This window comes from Marmota marmota, unplaced genomic scaffold (assembly GCF_001458135.2).
Source record: "Marmota marmota marmota unplaced genomic scaffold, marMar, whole genome shotgun sequence".
Lineage (NCBI taxonomy): Eukaryota > Metazoa > Chordata > Mammalia > Rodentia > Sciuridae > Marmota > Marmota marmota.
The window spans coordinates 16,386,375-16,411,920 of NW_026000222.1; the positions used below are offsets into that span (position 1 = coordinate 16,386,375).

General features: G+C 49.9%; 2 protein-coding genes and 1 non-coding gene across 8 annotated transcripts in view; 1 reads left to right on the top strand and 2 right to left on the bottom strand.

Moving 5' to 3' along the window:
• Slc7a6 (solute carrier family 7 member 6) overlaps nucleotides 1-3,392 on the bottom strand; it is a 40,107-nt gene extending 36,715 nt beyond the window's left edge. Inside the window, exon 1 of one of the 2 annotated variants that reach the window (XM_048792622.1) lies at nucleotides 2,493-3,392. In XM_048792622.1, the coding sequence (XP_048648579.1) occupies nucleotides 2,493-2,666 (174 nt within the window). In that variant the 5' untranslated portion in view covers nucleotides 2,667-3,392. Of the gene's footprint in view, nucleotides 1-2,308; nucleotides 2,444-2,492 lie in introns of those variants that run through there. The other variant, XM_048792623.1, reaches the window with a different exon arrangement.
• A 1,886-nt stretch (nucleotides 3,393-5,278) lies between these two features.
• Nucleotides 5,279-25,439, bottom strand: Pla2g15 (phospholipase A2 group XV). Of its 5 annotated transcripts, none has more exons than XM_015496172.2 (8): nucleotides 24,264-25,429; nucleotides 19,460-19,598; nucleotides 19,042-19,275; nucleotides 15,016-15,172; nucleotides 10,196-10,314; nucleotides 9,867-9,965; nucleotides 9,245-9,469; nucleotides 5,279-7,104 (listed from the first exon to the last, which is right to left on the bottom strand). In XM_015496172.2, exons 3-8 carry the CDS (start codon nucleotides 19,166-19,168, stop codon nucleotides 6,593-6,595), a joined length of 1,239 nt encoding a protein of 412 aa, XP_015351658.1. In that variant the 5' UTR covers nucleotides 19,169-19,275; nucleotides 19,460-19,598; nucleotides 24,264-25,429; the 3' UTR covers nucleotides 5,279-6,592. The 5 variants fall into 5 exon arrangements, with proteins under 5 accessions (XP_015351658.1, XP_015351657.1, XP_048648582.1 ...); XM_015496171.2 differs by having other exon boundaries at nucleotides 19,042-19,286; XM_048792625.1 differs by lacking the exons at nucleotides 19,042-19,275; nucleotides 19,460-19,598 and having other exon boundaries at nucleotides 24,264-24,609; nucleotides 25,115-25,435.
• On the top strand, nucleotides 11,748-11,879 carry LOC125613175. Its single transcript, XR_007343673.1, has one exon. It is a non-coding gene; the product is annotated as a small nucleolar RNA SNORA51 (small nucleolar RNA).
• Nucleotides 25,440-25,546: the final 107 nt, after the last annotated feature.

Here is a 25,546-nt window from a genome sequence, read left to right on the forward strand (position 1 = left end):
AAGAAAACATTGCTTCCCTAGTCTCAGTATTCAGCCTTAGATGGAATTTATCATCCGCCTTGGGCTGCATTTCCAAGCAGCCCGACTCCAGGAAGACCCGTTCGCTTCCTTGGCCCTGTGATAACACTCGGGAGGTTTGGGGACCCGTTCCCTTCTACCCCCACGAGGGAGGGAGAGAGCCGGGTGCCCCTGAGCTGCTTTTTTTTTTTCCCTGCTCACTGGGCAGACAGGGGGCAGGGCAGTCTCCCGCCAACTCCATCTCCGACCCCGCCCGCCCCGCTGTGGTGGAAATTCGCCCTGTGGCAGCTGGTTGCCGGCAGAGGACGCGAAGAGGGGCGGTCCCCCGCCGACTTCACCCCCGATTCTGTCCACCCGTCCCCTTGCGCCCGCCGGAGCATCTCCCCCCCCAGGGGAGACGGCCAGGGGGCGGAGAGGACAGGTGGGTGGAGGGGCCGGGAGGAACAGGGACGGGACAGATCCGCCATACCGCCGGGTGGAATCCTCCCGTCGGACTGCGCGGACCCCACCCATGCAGGAGGAGATTCGCAGAGGTCCTGAAAGGTTAAAAGCCATGATCTGGATGGCCATGTGGCCCCGGCTGAAAGACAATCTCTGACTTTGCAGATTAGAGAGAGAGATGGAGGGACTCTCCTGGGGGCCATTCAACTCCGAGGGTGGGCCAATGTTGGCCACTCCGTGGTACAGAGTGTTACCCGTTTTTTTTTTTTTTTTAATTTTTACTGACTGGTTGTCTGCCCGATTTCGGACGTCCTGCCAATGGTCAAGGGTGAGACTCAAAGGAGTTGTTATGGATTGTCCCATGTTAGTCTCAGGTGGAACGAGAAAATGCAGAGGCAAGGAGACAGATACAAATCAGACAGGACACAAAACACAAAGAACGCTGCGCGGCTTCGGCACAAACCGAAAGTATCAGATTAGGGGGAGGAGGAACTCCATCACCCACCAGAACAGAGTACTCTTCGAAAACACTTGAGGCCCCAAAAATTGGGCCCTCCGGATCCCTGGGAGAGGGGAGAAGTCCGAGTTCGTCAACTCCTTCTCAAGCTGCCCAGAATACAGAGCGACTACGCCGTAATCGTGCAGACGCTGCGCACAGACAGACAACGATCGGAGACTGCAGACAGAGAACAAAAGAAACACAAAAGAAACACAAAATGACACGAGCTGGCCAGCTTACCTCCCAGTGGTTGCCGGGCGTTCCTCGGGCAGGGACTCGGACCGGGGCGCGGAGGGGGAGGGGGATCTCGGTGAAACCTCCAAAATGAAAGACCCTCCGACTCCCTGCTCAAGGAAAAGCACACGAGACACTGGCTGCAAAAGCAAGAGGCGATTTATTGCTACACAGGCGCCTGCGGGTGCTCAGCGAAACCTCAGCCGGAGCTTCGGTGAACTGGCACACCGGGCTTTGGGGTACAGATCTTTTGTAGGGTACAGTGGTCAGTTTCCCTCCTAGCACAGTAACAGGTATCTCATTGGCTCTTTTGAATCCAGCATATAGGTCACTTAAAGGGTAAACTTGTTTTTCACTATAGGTTCCTGGAAAAACCACATAAAGGAAAAACTACATAAAAACCATTTGTTATTCATTGTATGGTTTTTCATTGTATGATCCCGTTTGCCCAACCGTGCCGGCTCCTTTCCCAACCATCCTGTCCTTTCTTAATCGGTTACACTTAACTGATTTTCTGAAAAATACATCTGACATCTGTGCAGGTGCGGAAGCAAGCCCTGGTGATTTGTTACTGGGCCTAAAGTTATTGGGCTGGGGTCTCTCATCAGGATATAGAGACACTCAGAGGAACCATTAATAACGGGAGCATCCAGTTCCCAAGCTCCAATATCACAGCGCTCCAAGCCCTGACCCCCAGGCAAGGGTTGAAGCAACCCCAGAAGCGTGGTTCCTGCCTTCGCACACTTCGGTCCCTGCACCCTCAGACCTTTACTCGCTCAACGTGTCACACAGCACAGGTTGTTTCTCACAATCGGTGTCTCTCTCTCTCTCTCTGGGAACAACTTATTCCTAGTCTCTCACCCTCACGATCTCTCCCTCACACACCCACGAAGGCTCTCTCACACCCGTGGTTTTTCTCACTTCAAAGACCTTCTCTCAGGGTCTCGCACACTCACAAAGCCAACACGACCCTGGGGGTCTCTCTCTCTCTCTCTCTCTCTCTCACACACACACACACACACACACACACAGTCTTTCTCACACACTCAGTCGTACACTCAGGGTCTCCCGAACTCCTGGCGTCACCCTCAAGCTCCAGGTCCCTCTTACACTCACAGAGTCACCTTCACGCGGCTGCGGCCCGCCCCGCGCAGTTTCCGGCCCGCATCCAGCACTCGGCGGCGGCGGCAGCGCGGAGGGTTCAGCCCCGCGGGAGGCGGTCCCTGCCCCTCCCCGCCCTACGCCCCGCGTCCCCGCGTCCCCACGCTCCAGCTCCCCGGCCGGCAGCCCAGCCCGTTACCTCTCGGTGGCCAGGCGCCGCCAGGATGCTCGGTCGCCCAGCCGCACGGCCGCTGCGGCCGCTCAGGCCCCGCCCCCGCTCCCGCCACGTCATCCGCCACCGGATGTCGGGACAGGGCTCTTCGCCCCAGCCTCTGGCGGCGTCGCTTCCGGGCCCCAGACAATGCCGCGGCATCCACGATCCCGGGCCCGGCCCGTACGTGCAGATTCCTGGGATGCCCCCAGCCTGCCGCGTCGAGACTGGTGTGGACCTTGAGTTGGGCCCAGCCACCCTTGTCCTGGATGGCCACTTCCAGACCCTGCACGCAGTCACAGGAAGCCTCGGGGGGGGGGGGGGCCTACATTCACCCGGAAGCTACAATTCGGATCTGTAGAGGGCCCTCCTACCTTGTTCCCATCTGATCCTTAGCTGGGGGACCCCACATCCAAAGAGACTCAAACAGTTCACTTAAAGAGCTCCCGACAGGCACACACCCAGGACTTGTCCTTGCACACTTTGCTCAGACTCAAATCACTGAAGCCCTGGCAGACACAGTCACTGCCGCTCCCTTAGCAAAATCTGGGCCTCCCCACGGCTCTGTCCTCATTCTACCCGACCCTGGTGGTGCCCCTCTTTGAGGAGTTGCATCCTTCTGTCCTCTCCCTCTCCTCCTGACCTCATGGGCTCCTGGGCCCTCCCCCTTGGTTTCCTGTCTACCTCGGGCAATGAATCTACTGGGTCATTCATTCATTTCTCCCAGTTGTATGTTGACAACTGCACATCCTCTAGCTCCAAACTACACTCAGATGCTTGCTCCCCTCCACCTAGTGGTCCAGCAGCACCTGACCTCTTCATCCTCTCTGTCCCCAAGGCTACAAGCATTGCTTTTCTCCTGGGCTACAATAGCCTCCCAATCCCTATCCTGCTCTAACCCATCTCTGCAGGATAAGAAATGATCCTAAAATACAGATTGTAATAACTTTGAGCTTCCCCTAAAAATTTTTCCATTTCCTCCCACCAGCTGCAGGTGGGAGGCTGAGACAGCAGGAGCACAAATTCAAAGCCAACCTCAGCAACAGCAAGGTACTAAGCAACTGATTGAGGCCCTGTCTCTAAATAAAATATAAAATAGGGGTGGGGATGTGACTGTGTGGTTGAGTACCTGTGAGTTCAATCCCGGGTACTGCCCCCTCCCCCCAAAGAAACCTTTTCCATTCCCTGTCCTACCCACCCATAGGCCTGGGATGACAGTCTGAGGAGCCCTTGATAATGCTAACTTCTTTTGTCCTCTGCTTAGAACAACTTCCATAAGTATAAAGGACTATATATACATATTTGGGTTAGTACATCTGACCCTTTACCTCCAGGCAGCTCCTCCAGCCTCTCTGGCCAGGCAGAGGGACAGTTCTGAACACTTTTGAAACTTGGTAGCAGCCAGTCCACTTGTCCTTGCAACAACTGCATAAGTTAACCTGCTGGCTTCCAAACCTCTGGCTTTGCTGTGTCACAAGCAACCCATCAGCTGAAAGCCCACGGCACCAGGGACTCAATCAGATATTCTCCAACACTATCAGTGCTTCACACACCACTCTGCAGGATATATTTTTTCAGCCCAGGAAACAGAATGAGGAGGGCCACGAGGCTGCCCAGGCGACCTGACGGGAACTGGTAGAGCTGGGATTTGTCATCCTTTTAAAGAGGGCAGATCTGCAGCTGGTCTCTGTATTCCCAGGTATCTTCATCCTCTCTCTGGCTCACCCCTTTTATCCAAGCCCTACTAACACGGTACTGTAGTTAGTCCCGGGAGGGCATGAGCGCCTTCTAGTGGCCAACACTGTATCAAAGTCTGGAGTGTAGGCTGAGGGGTTCTGTGAGAGACAGGAACTGGGGCTCCTATCAACCCTATTGGCCCCAGGCTTTCCACTACCAAGTTCAGTCTGGGACCCCATCCCTATGTATGTTTCCTCTCTACCATTTGTTTGGTCCCATCTCTCTTTGCCTATACCAGTCTCAGCCTAACTTCTCTGCTTCCCTCAGTCTCTGTCCCAAAAGGAGTCTACATGACAGGCAAATGAGGAAAAAGGAATTCTAGGTTCAAAGGATGCTGAGACCTGAGAGCTGAAGGAGGACACAGCTTGGGAAGGAGAGTCCAGCCAGTGACTTGCAAGACTATCCTTGCCCCCAGCTCTGAGGCAGATTGTGGAGTCTGACCAGGAAGGAATAAGGGGAAGACAGGAGCCCCCTTCCAAGAGGACTGTTTCAGGTTCTAGTTTGTTGTTGTTGTTGTTTTGGTACCAGGGATTGAACCCACGGGTGCTTAATCACTGAGCCACATCTCCAGCCCATTTTATATTTTATTAGACAGGGTCTTGCTGAGTTGCAGAAGGCCTCACTAATTGCTGATTCTAGCTTTGAACTCATGATCATCCTGCCTCAGCCTCTGAAGTGGCTAGTATTACAGATTCTAGTTCTTTTCTTTTTTAATATTTATTTTTTAGTTGTAGTTGGACACAATACTTTTATTTTATTTATTTTTATGTGGTGCTAAGGATCAAACCCAGGGCCTTGCACATGCTAGGTGAGTGCTCTATTGCTGAGTCACAACCCCAGCCCTAGTTCTTCATCTCAGAGGTGAACTGGATTTCAGGAAAGGTGGTAGGAGGATAAAGCCCAAGGTAGGGCACAGGAGCCATGCTTTGGTGCTGAGATGCCATAAAGGTCCAGTCCCTGATATCCTGCCTCTCTAGTTGTCCGCACACTTCCATAACCTCCCTCTTCTCATGCTCAGAGTAGTCCAGGACACTTTACAGCATTCAGAATATTTTTATTGCCAGTAACCAGATACAGCCTTCTCAGAGCCCCATACAGGGATCACCACCCAGGAATAAAGGAAGAGACAGATGCTGGGCATGTGTACAACATAGAAAATCTAGAGTTGTGAAATCTGGTGGTACAACAATGCAGGCCAGCCTGAAGGTGGCTTTGGACCTAGATCTCAGCCTATAGCCATGTGCCCATTTGGCACCCACTGCCATTAGGCAGGTCCAGATTCTCCATCCCAGCTATCACAGGAGACCATACAGCATCCCTGGGGCAGACAGAAAACCCCTAGATGGGCCCTAGGCTCCTGACTCTCAAGTCTCTGGGCTAGACCCTGGAAACTAAATACCATTCAGCTTCCTGGGAGAAGGTGCTGGGCAGTGGGTCAGAAACCCACTACCTCTCAGCCCTGTGCCAGCCCAGCTAGGTTCTAAGAGACCCTAGCAGGATGGTAATGTGGTGGTAGGGTTTGCATGAGGGCAGCTCTGAGCAGCCATGGTTGCTTCCTTCAGTTCCCTAAAAGGTCATGGCACTGGCACAGCTCTCCTTGAACCACAGTCCCAGAGCCAAGGGAGCCAGCTTCAATCCTAGGACTGACACAGCACAACCAAGGGGATCAGGGCTTCTGGGACACAGCCCCCCAAACTGAGGGAGCATCTGCTGCCTGATCCAGACTAGGCTGCTCCTGGAGGTGAGAGGTAGGAGTGGAGTATATGCCCCTGGATCTGGGAACCATGGAAAACAAAACAAATTGCCCCTGCCTGCAGGGGGTACCAGGCTACCCCATGAAGCCTACCCCATGGCCTGAAGTCAGGCCACTGTGTCTACCAGTGAGGGCACAGGGAAGCCAGCAGCTCCAGCCACCCATGGCCAACAGCAGGCCTACTTGAGGCCAGCATGTGAAAAGGGTCACCCTGGGACCTGTGGGGGCAGGGACCATCGCTAAGTAACATCTCTCACAGGAAGTCCAAGGGCCAATGGGCAAGTGTGGAAAGGCCATAGGGGTAGAAGGAATGTATGACCCCCAAGTTGGAGATTAGGGCCAGGTACCAACCAATCCACCCCACAGAGCCCATTTCTGAGGTCACAACAAATCCAACAGCAGCAGCATTCTTTCTATAAAGTGTCCCTTGAGTCCATGCTTATTTCCTCCTTCTTCACTACCATAGAGGAAGGATAAGAAACAGTACTTTCTCAAGGCAGATAATCCAAAGCCCAAGACCCAGGAGCTTGATGACAGTCCCAGAGACTGGGGGAAACCCCATGGCCAAGCCATTCAGCAGCCCTGCCTGGCACAGAAATCAGGGCCCAAGGAGCACACGTTTCAAATAGGCCAGGGTGGTGGCATTGGCCAGCATCTCAATGTGCTCACTGCCTGGTAGCTCCTGCAATGACACTTGGTGCTCCTGGAGGCTATGCCAGGCCTGGCACTGCAGGACACTCTCCAAGTTCACAGTGCCATCACCATCACCAAAGCAGATTTTAGGGTCGCGATCAGGGAAGTTCTCATAGTAGAAGGAGTCTGGTGTGGGGACACCAGTGCCATAAAGGCAGTGCAGCTGAACACCAGGTGGCACCATGGCTTCAACCAGCCCCTCTGTGTCCTGCCGCATGAGCCAGCCATCTTCAAAACCAATGTCCTGGAAGAACCGTTGATAATCTCGCAGTGTGTAGTTGGTTGTAGGTGTGTGTACAAACACCTTCTCAGGTGACCAGGTATGATTGTAGGGCAGTAGCCAGCTGGTGGAGACTGCAGACCGCTGCTGCTCCCGGATCTTCAGAGGCCCAATGACAGGGATGCGGTTGTTGTCTCCTGCAGGGAGAGGACTTCAATCAGTTCTGTGCTGATGAACACAAATAGGATGGGCAGCAGGTTCAGGACCATGTCCTCTGCTGGATCCCAGCCAATGGCCCAGTCAATACTCTGGAATCTCTACACTGTTAATCATCATCCTGACATTAGCTTTTTTTTTTTTTTTGGTGGAACTCAGGGTTGAATTCAGGGCCTTGTGCATGCAAGGCAAGCACTCTACCAACTGAGCTACATCCCCAGCCACTTCTACATTAGCTTTTATGGTTCCCCTTCCACCACCACCCCCTTTTTTTCTGGTACTGGGGATTTAATTCAGGGTCTCCCACATGTGTTCTACCAGAGTTACATTCAGGCTTCCCTTGAACTTTTTTTTTTTTAAATATTTATTTATTTATTTATTTATTAGGCGTAGATGGACACAACACAATGCCTTTATTTTTTTGTGGTGCTGAGGATCAAACCCGGGTCTTGCGCGTGCTAGGCCAGCGCTCTACCACTGAGCCACAATCCCAGCCCTTAAACTTTTGATTCTCCTGCCTCAGCCTCTCACATAGCTAAGATATTATTTCCCTTTATTTTTGCTACATTTATTTAGGAAGCGAATCCAAACTTTGTGGGGTTTTTTGTTTTGTTTGTTTGTTTTTGTTGTTGTTTGTTTTGTTTCTTTTGCATTTCCTCACAAGGGATTTAGGCAATTCACCATCTCCCCTTCTCCCCTTCTTCCTAGTGATTTATTATATTTCCTCACTTGTAACTGGTACCCTCCTCCAAACATGTTATCACCACACCTGTGGGCACTGGCTTTGTCTAAGGTGAAGCAATAGGTCCTCTCTATCACATTGAACTATATACATGTTGTTTTCTTCCTAAGCTCAGAACAGAATTCAGCCAGCCTGATCTCATCCCACCTACCTGCCTGTGCACTGATCTGGTGGCCATGATATTGGAGACAGGGCAGGAGGGGAAGCTACAGACAGAGTCAGACCTTCACCTACTGGAATGTAACACCACAAACACACCCATCAGCCAGTGAGACCTCTAGGGGTGATCTGAACTTGGAGACAGGGGCCACAATATCTGAAAACAGAAACCATATGACCTTAGCTCTGCCTGCTGTGGACTTCTATAAGATTCTGAGGAAAGGGATGCCCCTAGGGGTTCACCTTCCCACATCTCACCCCCCACTCCTGGACTGCCAGTGCTGACGACAATTTTCTAGCATCTGAGGAAAAGGAGGAAACTCTGAAATGGGCTGGGGCCTGAACTCCATCATGGCACCCAGTCCTGAATGTCTGAGTCATGACCTCATTATCCAGACAACTCAGGACACTAAGACAGGTGCTGGGCCTGACCCAATTATAATGAATAGTTGACCAAGCAGTCAGACAGTGCTAATGACTCGAGGAAGCCTGGCATGGTCCTGGCTCAGTCCCCAAAGTGAAGGTCCTCAGGGCTCCCACAGAGTCCTGGCAAAGGGAGAGAAACTTCTTCCTAAAGCAGGAAGCCCCACCCCATGGCTATAACTAGAAAATTCTGACAGTCATAAAAAGGCAAGTGGATTACGGAGGAACCAATAAGGTGATGACTTTCCCAACTGCCAAGACAAGCAGGCCCAGCCAGATCTGCACCTGCTTCCTCCCTGCATTACCCATAGAGGCTCCCCCCCTGCCCACAGATGGAGGTACAACTCATAAACAGGAAATGGTGGTCCAGCCTTCCTCCTCTGGGGCACAGGTGAAGATGAAGAAGTGAGGATGCAGGCGAGGGGGAATGAGAAGGTACTCCAAAGACCTTTGGGACAAACCAAGTTCAGCAGCCAGACCTAGCAATGCGTGTGCATGTATATGTTTGTGGTGTATATGCATAAGCAAGTGGCTGTGAGGACAGCAGTTGTGCCTCTCCAAATACAAGGTGTGAGAAACACAGATTACAAGGGCTATCAATTAAAGATGTGAAATTAGTAGTAGTATTAGATCCTCTTTTAGGAAAAAAAAAAAAAGATATTTGAAAAGGAATGTTGCTCTGGAGAAAGAAAGGCACTGAACCAAGGAAGTGACATGAAGGGTGTTGGCCTAGCAAGAAGGAGAGAAAGGAGGCATTCCTGGGACTAGCCACCCACACTGGGCCAGGTAGGTCTTACCTGAGGCCAGGACGCGCAGGGTCTTGGCCACGCCCCCCCAGGGAGCTCCCAGTGACACAAAAGCACGGATATACTTGTCCTTCCAGGCCTGTGGTTGCCGCTGCAGAAAGTAGAGTGTGTACATGTTGCCCATACTGTGGGCAACCAGTACCACAGGGCCCCCATACAGCTGGTACATCTCCTCGATCATCTCTCGGAGGGCCAGGAAGTAGGGCCCGTTTTCATCTGCAGGCCAGAGCCAAGCAGGGGTCAGGCAGGAAGGGTCCTGGGGCTTGCACCACTGACCATTCTTCAGGCCAGACCCAGGACTAGAGGGTGGGGAGAGTGCTAAAACCCAAATGGAAGCAGTCTGGTTCCCCACCAGCTTATATAAAGGGAGGATAAAGGGGCCCCTTTTCCCATCAGTCTTATCTATCAACCCTCCCCAGGGTTCAGAGGCCCAGAGGTCCTGGGATAAGGGATGGGGAAGAATAGGACAAGATTGACCAGGGGTATTGGTGTGACCACAGGGGCCCAGAGATAGGGGAGAGCCCAGGGCTGAGAGCTCAAGACCTATGGCAGCTATGATTGCCTTCTGCCCACCTCCCAGAACCTTGAGGAAGGAATGAGGGTGACTTCTTACTTGGGGCTCGGCGCCAGTCATAGGGGGCCCCTCGGACATCTTCACCCTGTGTGTAGCCCCAGCCTACAAGGCTCTCCACCATGGTGTGGAAATAGGAACCTATAGACAAAAATATGCAAGATTAGAGAAGGTACAGCTAGCACCAGACACCCACACCACTACTGACACAAAGACTGTGATGTCTCCCAAATGGATCTCTGGAGGAGGAGTAAAGAGCTCTGTGCCCACACTGATCAGATAGCTCACAGGTTACCCCTTCAAACCAGTGGGGTTCCTCCAACTTGAGGAGTCCAGCAAAGGCTCTAGCCCCAGCCCCAGGAGCTACATACCCACACTGCTTTTGCTGGGGTCCAGGAACTCCAATGAGAAGGTCTTCCCAAAACCAGGGACACGCACATCCACACCATCAGGAAACTGGGTGGCCCGGGATGTTCTGTTGTAAATCAGCCTGTTGGGAGAGAATAGTGATCTGGTGATCCAGAGGTGACATTAAGCTTGGTGTGTCCCAATACTGCCCTGTGGGGCAGAAAATATGGCTCAATGGCAGAGCTAAATCTCCAACTACCATAAGAAAGCCTGGCTTGCTTAGCACACACAAGGCCCTGTTGTTTGAACCTTGGCACCAAAAAACAAAATGAGGAAACTGATACGGGGACCTGAGTCATACTCCCTTCTCATCCCCAGGGTTTAGTTATATGTAAAAAAAAAAAAGACCAAAAAGTAACAAAGCATGTTTATAAAGCATGGATCAGAATAACCACATCCAGGGGGCTGAGGTTGTGGTAGGGGGGTAGAGTGCTTGTCTAACATGCGTGAGACACTAGATTCAAACCTCAGCACCACATTAAAAAAAAAAAAAATGAAATAAAGATATTGTGTCCTCCTACAACTAAAAAATAAATATTAAAAAAAATAACCACATCCAAACAAGAATCCCTCACTGAGGCTTACACCAAAGACTGACCACAGGACTCATGTCAAAGCAAAATTCCCTTCTCTCTAATGTCATTTACCCTAGAATGAGGTCCTGGACCAGTCAGAAGGAAGTGCCAGTCCTAGCTCTGCTGTGAACTTCACACTTGGCTCCAGAAGGCAGCCCATCTTGCAGGCTCCCATCACTCCCTCGCTGTAGATCTAGCTCTTGCCACCCAACAATGCATCACAGGGCAAAAGAGATGGTGAGTATAGCACATAACGGAATCAGACAGGGACGCCACCTCAGGGCCTTATGACTGTAGCTGCTAGGAGGGTAGGAATATAGGAAGGTAGACAAAACCCAGAGGAATGTCATGGCCAGATAAAGAGACAGAAGAAAAGCCTTGTGCAGACTCATGTGGGTATAGCTAGGTCCCTCTTGCTTTAGGCATTAGACCCAGTAGCCAGCCTCATCCCAATCATACCATCAACAGAAGACAGGAATGAACCATGTTCAAATGACTTGCTTAGTATCCCAAGGATATAGATGGATGGAGCTATATAGATGGGTAGATATAGATATTGCATATATCTATATTTCACCTGCCAGTGACTATAACACACAGGTTTTGGCCAACAAACTCCTAAAACCATGACATGTATGCCAGTTGCTTGATATCCCTAACACCCCTTTTGTTAATTTTCTATTGATATAGATAATTTCTATAGCTACAGTGCAAAACAGAACCAGACACGAGGAACCCCCCCCCACTTCAGGACTGAATACATGGCTGCTCTATCCTCTGCTTCAGGTAGGGAGCTGGGAGGGCTTAGAGGAATGATGGGAATGTGGGGTTGGGGGCAAGATAGAAGAAAAGTCTTGTGCCAGGCTAGGACTCCTACGGTGGCCTTGATGCCCAAGAAAATGTGAAGTTACTACCCACCCCCTTAAAGATCAGCCACAGAGGCTTTCTGGTACTTACCACAGACTGTATTCTTACACTGACTGTATACAAAGTGGAAGAAGAGTAAACCTGTCCTCTATATACCTCAGCCCAGGCCTTGTACCTGGCCTATATTATGAATGGGGGGATGTTGGGGGACAGGGATCACAAAAAGCTGACAAGATCCCCAGCACTGACCCAAATAATAGGTCCTAGGGGCCCATTCTCCTCATTCTATAGATTATCCCAAAAGCCATCCAACAAAGTGCAGAAAATTGTTCTAGAAAATCAAAGCAGGGGCTGGGGTTGTAGCTCAGCGGTAAAGCATTTGCCTAGCATGTGTGAGGCACTGGGTTTGATTCTCAGCACTGTATATAAATAAATAATAAAATAAAAGTCCATCAACAACTTAAAAAAATTTAAAGAAACAAGAAAATCAGCCAGGAGTGGTGAACACGCCTATAATCCCAGTGGTTCAGCAGGCTAAGACAGGAGGATCATGACTTCAAAGCCAGCCTCAGCAAAAGCAAGGTGCTAAGCAACTTGGTGAGACCCTGTATCTAAATAAAATACAAAAAAGGGCTGGGGATGTGGCTCAGTGGTTGAGTGCCCCTGAGTTCAATCCCTGACATCCAAAGGGGAAAAAAATAAAATAAAAAAGAAACCAAAGCAGTTTTGTTTAAAAATCTAAACAGGTCAGAGGCTCAACAAAGGCAAACAAGCCCCTCTCAGTAACCACCCACACCTCCAGTTGGCAGTACCTAAGGCCATGTCTTCAGTACAAAAATAGAAATGAAGATCAACAGCCCAGAAATAACCCTGATCACACACAAATCAGACACTGAGGAAAAAATAGTGAACAAAGCAGGCAACATAAACAGGGAAAGCCGGGTACCTGGAAAAGTAGCCAGTAGGTATCTGGGGAAAACTTTAAATTCGTGAAAGTTTATTGAGCATCAGTGTTCTTGCTTCTACTGCTATAAAGACAGTTATAATCCCTGCCCTCAGGGAAGTCAGTGTGAGAGGGAACATTAACCTGGAGTCACACAATTTCTGAGTTTGAATTCTGATTTTGCCACTTATTAGCTGAGTGAGTAGTCAATTTTGTAACTTTTTTGAGTTTCCAGATTTCCTTAGTCCAGAACTAAGAAAATCTTAGTCTTGTTTTGAGGTGTTGAGGATGGAACCCAGGACCTTGTACAGGTCAGGGAAACACTTAGTAGCCAAACCTCCAGTCCCTGGAAAGCAAGTTTAAAAACAGCACTCGTTCACTGAGTGTGGTGTTACTCACCTGTAAACCAGTGACTTGAGAGGCTGAGGCAGGAGGATCAATGCCCAGTACCAAAACATTCTGAGAAATGGGTCATTTGGCAATTTCATTGTGTGATCTGTTATGATTACATATGAGTTATCCCTAGAAAGCTCACGTATGAGGCAATGCAACAAATTTCAGAGGTGAACTGATTAGGCCATAAGCATAACCTAATATATATATATATATACATATATATATATTTTTTTAAATTTTTTAGTTGTAGATGGACACATATCTTTCTTTATTTTTTTATGTAATGCTGAGAATTGAACCTAGTGTCTCATACGTGCTAGGCAAGTGCTCTACCACTGAAATAGAATCCCAGCCGCCAGGTATATATTTTGTCCCTTCTAAGTAGGGCACTCTCTCTCTCTCTTTTTTTTTTTTTAATATTTTTTTTTTTTTTAAGTTTTCGGCGGACACAACATCTTTGTATGTGGTGCTGAGGATCGAACCCGGGCGGCACGCATGCCAGGCGAGCTCACTACCACTTGAACCACATCCCCAGCCCTAGAGCACTCTCTATCTCTGCTTCCTGGTGCCATACTCCCCGCTACTTTCTTCCACCACACACTTCCACCATGATGTTCTGCCTCACCTCAGGCCAAGAGCAATGGAGTCAGCTATCTATGAGCTGAGACCTCTGAAACTGAGCGCCAAAATAAACTTTTCCTCCTCTAATTGTTCTTTCCAGGTCTTTTGGTCACAGCAACAAAAAAGCTAACTAAAGCAACATCATAGAGTACATTAACATGGCATATTATTTTGCAGTAACCCCCCCTTTCTTTTAATAAGTATGAGTACACTCTAAAATAACAATAAAATATTGTGTAAGTAAATACATAAATCAGTAATATAGTGGTTTACTTTTACTATTATTATTTTTTTTCATATTTTTAAATTTTTAGTTGTAGGTGGAAACAATACATTTATTTTTTTTTCCACGTGGTGCTGAGGATTAAACCCAGTGCTTTACGCATGCTAGACAAGCGCTATTCCTGAGCCACAACCCCAGCTCCTGGTTTACTATTATTATCAAGTATTATGTGACTCAGGAAGCTGAGGCAGGAGGATCACAAGTTCAAGCCAGCCTCAGCAAAAGCGAGGTGAGACCCTGTCTCTAAATGAGATACAAAATAGGGCTGGGACTCAGTGGTTCAGTGCCCCTGAGTTCAATCCCCAGTACCCCCGCCCCCCCAAAAAAGTATTACGTACTGGGTTATTTACACCAGCACCAACATAAAAGATGCATAATACATTTCATTATTAGGTTAAATGGTTACATCACTAGGTGACAGTATTTTTTTAGCTCCATTATAATCTTATGAAACCACCATTACAAATGCAGTCTGGGATTGAATGTGGCATAAGACTGTATACAAAATGTACAGTGCCTATATTTAATTTTGGGGAATCATCCTTTTAACATAGTTTGGCACTTGATGGTTAAAGGAAGCATTCATGCGGCCTGGGGAAGGATTGGCAGGAGAGATTTCATAAAGGAACTACGGTCAGGTTTTCAAGGGTAAATGGGAGAGAATTTATCAGATGAAAGTATAAATTCCATGAAAGTAAATTCCATGTGGAAAAAACAGCATGTACAAAGACATGGAGACACAGCATATCCTAGGAAGAACAAGCAGCTACAGAGGCAGTTGTGACCAAGACCCAGACAAAGGGAACAGTGGGGCCATAGATAGGGGCTGGACGAGGCATAGAAACTATGTGTAAGGTCTGAAGGCTAAGGGCTAAACTGGAGAGAGGAAGGACAAGAGCAACAGAAAGGGGAAGAGAGTTCTTCCTAGCAGAGTGCAGAGGTGGCTGACAGATCAGATCAGAACAGATTGAGGGCCTAGGGAGGGAGAGGTCACTGACCTCAAGGTCTCTTGAGATACAGATGAGAAGGAAATGGACTCTGGAGGCCTTCCTGGGCCCCACGGGTGAGTGGTACCTGTCTGTGTGCCCCAGCCCCCACCTGATATTGTCAATCCAGCAGTCAATGATGACGGGCAGCAGCAGTTCGAGGTTCAGCCAGAGAGTGAAGTAGCTGTCGGTCCTCTTGGAACAAAGGTAGTGCACTACCGAGGGCTTGTCCAGCTTTGCTTCCAATTGGTTACCCAAATCACCAGGCACTGTGGGGGTACAAAGGACATCTGTGAACTCTGGCAAGCTGGAGACCCCCAAGAACCTTCAAGTCTACAGCAGGACTGCCTCCTCTCTGCAGAGCCATGGACATAATGGCAGACCTCTGCAGTTCCACTCTGCAAATTAAAGCACAGGGCAGGAAAGTCAGAAAGCAGGGACCTTGACATAGAAGCCAGGGTATCATCTTCATGCAGATCAGCTATTACTGTTGTAGGGCACATACAAAGCCTATGGGTACATACCCTGTGGGGGACTTGGGAGAGGCCTGACATGTTTGTGGGGAGGCCCCTAACAATCTCCCAAACTCCAGATAAAATAAATCTTCACTGGAACTTCCTCCTAGGCCATTCAGATTATTGGAAGGGGCTTTAGGGCAAAGTCACTTCCCCCTGCTAAGCTTCAGTTTCCTTATCTGACAAATAAGATCTTAACCTGAACCATCCCCCACAAGCACATACAGGGTTTCTTTTCTTTTTTTCTTGCTTCTATAGTTAATGGATCCAAATAAGAGCTCTGACTAGAAGGAGCTTGGAGACCCCTCTGAGTTTTCTCAAACCCCTAAAATTTGGGCTGGGATTGTGGCTCAGTGGTAGAGTGCTCACCTAGCATGCATGAGGCACTGGGTTCAATCCTCAGCACAACATAAGAGTAAAATAAAAATATTGTGTCCATCTAAAACTAAATTTTTTTTTTTTAATTTGGCCAAGACTACAGCCCTGTCATTAGATAGAAATCCTTAAGGCCTAAACTTCTATTTAAGTCATCCCAGGCTACAAAAAAAAAAAAAAAAAAAAAAGACGCACACACACAGACGGCCTTGTTCTCCCTGAGAGAGGAAGTGGGAAACAAGATAGCACAGGGGCAACTGAACTGAATCCAGACAAGGCAGTCTAAGGTACGGTTGTAGGAGGGAAGCCATCAACAGAAACAGTTGTGAGAAGCTTAGTGGTACCTGCTGGACTACTAAGGTCCCTAGGCCTTGCTAAAAGCCAAAGTCCAAGAAAGTTCCAGAGGGTAGATCATCTGGAGAGCCCTAGCAAAGCTGGGAGCTGGCACTGGTGACAGCTATCCTGAAATAGCACACAATTCCAGTCACAGCCTAGTAAGGTGTGGGTGTGACCAGATCCCAAAGATGACTTGACTACAACCCTGCAACCTGTTTAGTCCACTCAGAGCCCTGGACCCTTTATGACACCTAAGCCTATCACCATTGCTTTACTGCCCAGTATTCAATGCCCTTTATAGTCTATTTACTCCTACTGACCTTTTCAGGCCACACCTGCCCCCACATGCCATGCTCTCAACACTTCCCAAACACAGCTCAATTTAGGATCCTTGACCACTGATGAACAGCCAGCATTCAGTGCCCCAGACATTCACTGCTTACTGACTGAACCCAGCCCAGCACAGGGTGTGTCCTCCCTGTGCACCACTCCAGTGTTTTCAGGGTAGAAGACACTTCCTTTAATGATGTGGGTGCAAAAGGCAAGGAGTCTCCAGTATGAAGAAAATATGCCTGTGGACTAGGCAGGTTACTGCCTCCAACAAAGGGGGAAATGGCTGAAAGAGGAAGTCACCAGATCTGCTTTTCCCAGATACCCTTTGCCCTGGTCAGACTATTAGGCCTCTAAAAATAGCAATGGCCGCTTCCTAAGACCCCCAGCGCAGAACTAGGATAAGAGTCATACAAGGTTATTTGCCTCAAATAACCTTGGGAGGGGTTATCTTTATCCCCATCTAACAGATAAGGAAACAGAGAAAGGCGGGAATGACTTGCCTAAAAAGTTTCTTCCCACTTCTCTGGCTTCTGCTATCTCTTCCACCAATTGGCATCCACACCTAGAGGATTCATCCTCAAGGTCAACTCCACCACTGCCTGCCAAGGGGTCTCTGAGTTAACACTATCATCCCAATTCCCTGAGAAAATGGGCAGGTTAATATTCTATCTGCTCAGGCTCCTTTAAGATCTGAGGCTCCTTTGCTGACTTAAGCAAGGACTGGACAAATTAATGAGTACAATTAGTACCAATTCAGGCAAAAAGTCTGTGTGCTAACCACATACTTCCCAATGCCACACCCCTCATGCTCAGAACTCCCTAGCTCACACATGGCTTCTTGTGACCCCCAGGATAAAGTCCCTATGACCCAACAAGTCATGAGCCCTACCCAATTCACTTCCCCCATCACACATTCCAGCCAGCCAGCCCAGAGTTTGCCTATCTCCTGATTTGTAGTTCCTTCTCCCTGGAAGGAATCTCCCTGTTTGATCTCCATCATACTCCAGGAAGCCTTCTCTGACACCTACTCATCCAGGTTGGCTTGCCCAGCAGACTCCATCTCTGAGGGTCACTGTTAGTCCCACTCTGGAAAGCTGGGGAGAAAGGATCAAGACAGCAGGAATTCCAAGGTGTATCCGGGCCCCAGAATCCCCCTGGGGAATTTCTTTCTTTCCTTTTTTTTTTTTTTTTCTTTTTTGGTACGGCAGATTGAACTCAGGGGGACTCAATCACTGAGCCACATCCCCAGCCCTTATATGTATTTTATTTAGAGACAGGGTCTCACTGAGTTGCTTAGCACCTCGCTTTTCCTGAGGCTGGCTTTGAACTTGCAATCCTCCTGCCTCAGCCTCCTGAGCTGCTGTGATTACAAGCTTGCTCCACCACACCTGACTGAGCATTTCTTGACCTGGAACTTCTACTGGGGCCTCCTGAAACCATGCTGCCTATCTACTCTACTCTTCTGTGGTCTGCATCATCCCCACTAAAATATCCCCAGTAGAAAAGCATGGGTGGGGGGCTGGGGATGTGGCTCAAGCGGTAGTGCGCTCGCCTGGCATGCGTGTGGCCCGGGTTCGATCCTCAGCACCACATACAAACAAAGATGTTATGTCCACCGAAAACTAAAAAAATGAATTAAAAGAAAAGAAAAGCATGGGTGGGCAAAGGAGGGGTGGCTGCAGCAGACACAGTATGTAAGGTATGCCTCAGTGTGCCTCTGCTCCCTGGAGTCCTGGGCAGGCCACTGACACACCATCTCTAAATGGGAAATATGGGCTGAAGGAGGCACCTAAGGCTCTCCAGTGAGAGGTCTGATCCTGGCCCACCAACACAAGGAAACACTGGTTCCTGTGTAGTTGCCAGGCCTCAAACCAAGGAGGGAGTGATCAAGGAAGTCACTCAGTCCCAACAGCCTGGTCTAACTGGGTTTAGAAGAGGTGAGTGTACATGCATGTTCCCTGACACCTGTCCATGACTATTGTCCCAACCCTTTCCCCTGTCTTCAGTAATCCTGTTTCCCTGAGGCCTTCTTCCCTCAGCTCATTGCCATCCATTTGATAAGTTGAGGGTGAGGGAAAATGAGCTTGGTGACCAGCTAGAATAGCAATCTTTTCCCCAAATACCTTGCTTCCAGCAGTGCCCTTTGAAACATGGAACGTACCAGACTACTTGAGGGGTTAAAAGTAACATTTAGTTCAGACCAAGGCCAATGAGAGGCCAACTCTGAGGCAACCCTGCCCACCCCCACCAGCCCCAGGAATGGAGCCCAACGGCCTCTTTCCAGCTACAAAATAGAGATAGGGCGAAGCAAAACTTGGCACTGCTGTGGGACTGCTGATAGAGTGGACAACCGGGTGGTATCACTCCCACTCACTCCCATTTTTTTTTTTTTTAACCAGGGGCAGATGGTAAGAGGCTGACCACACCCTTGCCCAGAATGGCGGGTGGTGGACTGGCAGACCCAGGTGACAAGACTGATACCAAGACGATCCCCCATTTCACTATTAGCTGCAGACCGGAGAGAGGCCCTATTTCTCCCAGTCCAGTTGGACCGACCCACCACCAGACGCACGCCTCACCCAGCACCACTGGGGGGTGACGTTGGGCCTGGAGCGCCGGGTCCGCGAGCAGCAGCAGCAGCAGCAGTTCAAACAGGAGGCCACTCGGGAGCAGGGCCTTGCGGCAGGGACAGAGGCGTAGGTCCATGGCGTGCGGCGGTGGACTGCAGGTCCGAGGTGCGGGTTCAGTGTTCCGAGCTCGTGCCTAGGCCGGGACAGTGGCTAAGAGCTTAACCCCGCCGCCCGCGGCACCTCCTGCAAAAAGCCTGCCAATAGCGACTCGCCATCAGACGCGTCCCTCCCTCCCTAGCTCGCAGCTCCGCCCTTGTCCACCCAGGGGTTGGCTCTCTCCACCGCGCTGCGTGCCGAGAGCATCGATCAGCCCTTCTAGGCGCCGCTGGGCTCCCGGCTCTCAATCTCCCTGGCTGACCCAACTCACCCGGTGCGTACCCATCGGAGGTCCACGCTGCGCAGCCCTCATTCCAGATCCTGGAGCCTCCCAAACCTCGAGGATAGGAAACCCACCTGACCACTAGAGGGATACCGGGTCCGAGCTCATCATAGTGGCTTAACTACCCCTGGCAAAGCAAGAAGAGGGGAAGTGAGTCAAGGGCAGTTCTTGGGCCTTAGGTTACCAGCAGTTAACCTGGACCTTTGCCCAATCCCCACACCAGCTCTTCCCAACTTGCCCTGAGGGTAAGTTTAGTCACCGGGCTCAAGGACCCTCTACCTATGTCCTGACCTTGTGGTTATGGATACTAGTTAGGTTGTGGCTCAGCGTAAGCGTTTTGGGAAGTGGAGCCTGGGGTACTCAACCAGATGAGGCAGTTCGGGATGGGAATGGGCTTGAGCCTGGACCCTGAAGAGTGGAAGGGGCATTAGGAGCTTGTGTTGCCTCCTACTCCACTCCAAGCAAACCTAGGGATCCAGAGAGGACACAGACTCCCTACGCCAAGAATCTGGGGCAAACAATGTGGACGAGAACTGGACAGCAGCTTGGATATCAACACCCATGCCTCATTCTGGGATAAAGAGACCAGTATGTTTGGGGAATGGAAGTCATGGTCTTCCACACATCCCTTCCCTGGGGCCAGCTACACCCTGTTCATCCCTGTCTGGTCCTAGGACCTCTGTCTAACCACTTCCCTCTTCTTGGTAAGCAGCTGACCCTGTGTTAAAGATGATCTCTATCTTGGCCTGCCCCTGGGTTCATATGCTGAAACTGAAACTTAGTCATTAGGGTAACCTCCTCTCCTGATGTCCAAATATTCCCTACCTCAAGCCCTGCCTCCCCTTCCTTCACCTCTGGCACCAATAGAAGATCACTGAAGACTGCTCTTGAAGGCCTACTATGGGAGACCATAGAGACCCTTCTGCCAGGATTAGGGAAAGTCAGAAGCCCAGAGCCAAGAGTTACATGATAGAGAGAAGGGATCAAAGGACCTGGGTAGATTTGGACTCTGGCCACACTAAACTTCTTAACAGGCCAGCAGCCTCAGGTGACCATGGGCCCTGGAAGGGTTGCCCTGTTCTCAGGAGTTCACTGATAGCCCACTCCCACAAGCAGTTCAGATATTAGGAACCGTGACTATTGGATGAGGGATGGCAATGCCTGGTCAGCAATGACCCTTGCTGGCACTGTGGAGAAGGGTCAGAAGGTGAGGGTCCCCACTTTTACTCAATGAGCCTACCATCTACCCATTCCCCCTGTCTACAGACCTAGGGTCATCCTGGACTCTGGATGCCACCCTGCTTCTCATCCCACAAACTGGATGATCACTAAGTCTTGCCAGCTCTACCCATCCCAATGCTAAACTGCCTTGCCTTCATCCCCACAGTAGCCTCTTCACTGGTGTCCCAATTTATGCCCTTATTCCTGTGGGCTGCTTTCCACATGCCAGACTGACATCATTAAACATTAAGTCATTGCAAAGGCACAGTGACAAATGCCTGTAATCCCGGCTACTCAGAAGGCTGGGGCAGGAGGATGCAAAATTCAAAGCCACCGGGCTGAGGTTGTGGCTCAGTGGTAGAGCACTCGCCTTGCGTGTGTGAAGCCCTGGGTTCAATCCTAAGCACCACACACAGATAAATAAATAAAGGCATCATGTCTGTCTACAGCTAAAACAATATTTAAAAAAAAATTCAAAGCAACCCTCAGTAACTTAAGGAGGCCCTAAGCAACTTAGTGAGACCTGTCTCAAAATTTTACAAAGCGGGGGCTGGAGTAGTAGCTCAGCAGTAGAGCGCTTGCCTTGCATGTATGAGGCACTGGGTTTGATTCTCAGCACCACATAAAAATAAATAAAATAAAATAAAGATTATGGGCTGGGGTTGTGGCTCAGCGTTAGAGCACTCGCCTAGCATACGCAAGGCCCTGGGTTCAATCCTCAGCACCACATTAAAATAAAGGTATTGTGTCCAACTACAACAAATAAATAAATAAGATTATGTCCATCTACAACTAAAAAAATATTTTTACAAAATTTTAAAAAGGGTTGGGGGGGCTGGGGATGTGGCTCAAGTGGTAGCGCGCTCGCCTGGCATGCGTGCGGCCCGGGTTCGATCCTCAGCACCACATACAAACAAAGATGTTGTGTCCGCCGAGAACTAAAAAATAAATATTAAAAAAAAAAAAAAAGCGTTGGGGTGGGGGCTGGGGCTGTAGCTCAATGGCAGAGCACTTGCCTAGTACATGTGAGGCACTGGGTTCAATCCTCAGCACCACATAAAAATAAACAAATAAAATAAAAGCATGCTGTCCATCTACAACTACAAAAAAAAAAAAGAAAATTTTTAAAAAAAGGGCTGAGAATGAAACTCAGTGGTAAAATGCCTCTAGATTCAATCTCCAGTACTCCTCCCCCCAAAAAAATTATGTCAAGTCCCATCGCTCTCCTCCTAAGCCCACCTACAGAACTCCCATGGTATGCTTTTCACTCACAGTGAATGAGGTCTGGCTCTGTTTCCACAACTTCACTTTCCCTTCTCTCCAGTTGGCTTGTTTTTAGCCTTAATGGCTTTATTGCTGCCTAGAACAGGATAACCTCTGCCTAGAACAGGATATAAAGTCCCGTTCCTCAGGATTTCTGCACTTGCTACAGTGAGACTACCCTGCATTCCCCAGTTTGGGGGAGTCTACATTCAGGCCTCAGCTCGTAAATGACCACTGGAATTGAAGCATCCCTCGCCTGGCTCCTATTATACTACAATGGCTGCAAGAGCAAGCTCTTCACCTTTTTTTTTTTTTTTTTTTAGTTGTCAATGGATCTTTATTTATTTGTATGCGGTTCTGAGAATCAAACCCTNAGTTGTAGTTGGACATAATAGCTTTATTCTATATATTTATGTCATGCTGAGGATCGAACCCAGGGCCTCGCATGTGCTAGGCGAGCACTCTACTGCTGAGCCACAACCCCAGCCCATAATCTTTATTTTATTTTATTTATTTTTATGTGGTGCTGAGAATCAAACCCTGTGCCTTACATATGCCAGGAAAGTGCTCTACCACTGAGCCACGACTCCTTCACCTGTCTTTTTTCTATCATATCCTTGGTTACTAGTTACTACCCGGCACAGTTTCTGGTACACAGCAGATGATTAATACATGTTGAAGGAATGTATTCATCCTTCTCTACAACATCCCTCTTCCATGACAGGACCCTGGTGCTTGTCAGACCTGGAGGTGGAGATAAAGGACTGAATGGTCAGCAGTGCTGGATGCGAATTCTGGAAAAGATTGGGAAAGAAGGAGGGTGTGTTTGAAGAGGGGAATACATTGAGTAAAGACCAGTAGTGGGAATAAACTCAGAGACTGAAGAGCCAGGCCAGTTGTAATGTGTGAGAATACAGCCTCTGCTGCTACTGGACCTTGCATTTCCTCTCACTATCCCATGTTCCATGCGAGGGGAGCATGGAACCATAGACCAGGTGGGTGCTGAGCTTGGGTCAACCAAACCCCAACCAAGGCCTCTAAACTGATTTGGTGATCACAGCTGAGCCCATTGGAGGCCAAGTGATTCTCCCTCAGCAGACCCCTATTCCTTCCTGCCAGAGCCTCCCTGAAGTAGAGGCCAAACTGATCAAATTAGTAATTCAACACAGAATCCTGGAGACAAGAGGCCTAGACCAGATCATCTAACTTGGTCTAGGCATCAAGGAAGGTTGTTCAGAGTAAGAATCATTAGAGATGGGTCTTGAAAGATAAGTAGTTTCCCAGATCTGTAAAGAGATATGTAGGTAGGTGACTGCTTCAGCAGCCCATGGATCCAAAGAATCACAATGTGTCTGGGGTACAGACTAGGGCAGAGTGAAGTAAAGATTGAGGACCCTGAAAAACAAGCTTTAAGACTCGGCCAATGTGCAAGGATCCAGGAGCTACAAGATTCCAAGCCAGACAGAAGCGGCCTAGAAAGCGGAGTCCAGGGCATCTGCATTTTAGCCTCATTCCCGCAGGAGCACGTTCCTGCCCTCTGATCCTCACCATTGGGTTCTGACTACAGAGTCAGCGCGCCCTCTGGTGGGAACTCAGACGCAATTCTGCAAAGATGCTGGGATGGGAACCGCGGAGGAGCCCAGAGCTCTAGCTACTCTGTTGGCCTTGGAGATCAGGACCCTTAGCAGTGGGGNCTTGGGGTTCGCTACCCAGTGGAGACCCTGGGTAGCGAACATGAGCGCCTCTCTAGTGGGAATGGGTTCAGGATCACCAAGGATGCCACAACGAACTGACCTCGACAGGGAGACTTTTGGAGGAGTTGGGCACATAGTTTGGAGGTTAAACGAATGGGGTTGAAGAAGGGGCAACAGTGACAAGCGGCTCTGGGAAAGCCCTGCAGGGACGCCGGGACTGTTCAGTAGGAAACGGTGCCAGACAGGAGGCGGGGAAGGCCAGATGCAAACGCCAAGGTAGTTTTGGAAACGGATCCGGAAAGGTAGGGTTGCACAGGTAAAGGGGAGGTGGCTGGAAGGGCACAGCCCAGAGGGCGGGACTCCTGACAAAGGATGGGGGGGAAAAGGAGGGGCCTATCTCGCAGTTCCGTCCAGCCCCACGAATAAATATTTGAAATTCCAAACTTGGGGGTGGGGCCTGAGGAGCTACATTCTCCCCTCTCTCAGTGCACGATTCTCTTTTTTTCCCTGGGGTAGGGACAGCGGGCAGTCGCTTGGATGGGCGGTCTGGAGAAGGGTTGCTATGCACCACTGCAATCCTTGGGGAACGTTCTAGTTGTCCCAGGTCCACCTACCACTCTGTCGGGGTAGCTGGGTTCCGGCGCGAGTCACATCCGGCCCAGAAGCCTCAGTCTCTTCATTTGCCAAGTGGGGACAAATTGTAGTGTGGCATGGCCTGGAAGGCATCTCCGCCAACCTCGTCTCCCCTCTCTTCTTGGGCTGCGTCCCTTCCCTGGGCATGAGCTGGGGATGTGCCCGGGTCTTGCGCTCTCTTTTTCACTGTCCCAGACGCAGGGACCCACTTTTCTGACAGCAGGAGGAGCGGCTCCAGCTTTGGACGCGGGTTGGGTTTGGCAATTTCACGTCTCTGCTCCTTCCAGGCTGGAGCCCTACGCGCCGGATTACAAATTTCTCAGTCACCTAACGGAAGAATTTAGGGAAGTACAGGGCGGTCTGAAAACGCGCTGTCAAGTTTCACCGGGCCTCGAGGGGGCGAAAGGGACTATTTAGAATAGGATTGTTGGCCCCCAATGGACAAGGGATGGAGTCAGAAGTTCGCTTGCGCGCGTACACATCACCGCTAGCTCCTACCGCCAGCACACTCATAATCTCCAGGCAATCAGACAGTCGCCCAACGAAGCGACGAAAACAGGCAGGCGCCCCTACATGAGGTAGCACTGAAGCCCCAGGTCTGGATCATTCGGCTCAGCCTCATCTAAGGTGCAGCTCTCGGGGTTTGGGGGAAAAGAGATTCCTCATACCCCAGTGTTAAGGCCGGCCCTGGCACCTATGTGGACAGATCCTTTGCTGTGATCTGGGTTGACCGCCCATAGCTCTAAGGACTCCTCATCTCTGCCGCCCTCGCCATCTCCATTCTCTAGTGATCTCTCCCGGAAGCCTCCAAGTGATACGTGGTAATTCTCACCGCCCCCTCTGACCCTTGGTGATTTCTTCCATAAACCCCGGCCGGCCGTCGTGACCCCCACAGCCCCTGGACTGCTGGTGACTTCCACAAGTCCGGCGTGACAGTCATGGACCGGAAGAGGCCTCAGGTCTTGCACGTTCTTTTGCGAAGGTCTTAAGGTCCGGGCGAAAGGAGAAAAACTGGGTTCATTTGAACAACCAACAATAAAAAATTAAAAAAAAAAAAAAAAAACTGGGTTCACCACAGTTGGGCAGGACCGGACCGGGAAGTAGGAGTCCGGATCCTGAGCGCGTCCCCTCGTAGGGAGTGTGAGTTCCAGCGTTCTGGGCTGAGTTCTGGCCCTCCCCCAAGATTTCAGGGGCCGCCCCGGGTCACGTGGTCCGCCAGGCCGGCAGGTAACACAGGGAGAGGGCGGAGGCCGGTAGCCGCCCC

Excerpts from the sequence above, each read along its gene's own strand:
- Pla2g15 (XM_048792625.1), bottom strand. The coding sequence starts at position 24,429 with ATGCCCAGGGAAGGGACGCAGCCCAAGAAGAGAGGGGAGACGAGGTTG. Across the intron at positions 15,173-24,263 it reads CCAGCTACCCCGACAGAGTG|TGCCTGGTGATTTGGGTAAC; the intron begins GTAGGTGGACCT and ends GTACCCCCACAG. Across the intron at positions 9,470-9,866 it reads TGACTGGCGCCGAGCCCCAA|ATGAAAACGGGCCCTACTTC; the intron begins GTAAGAAGTCAC and ends TCTGGCCTGCAG.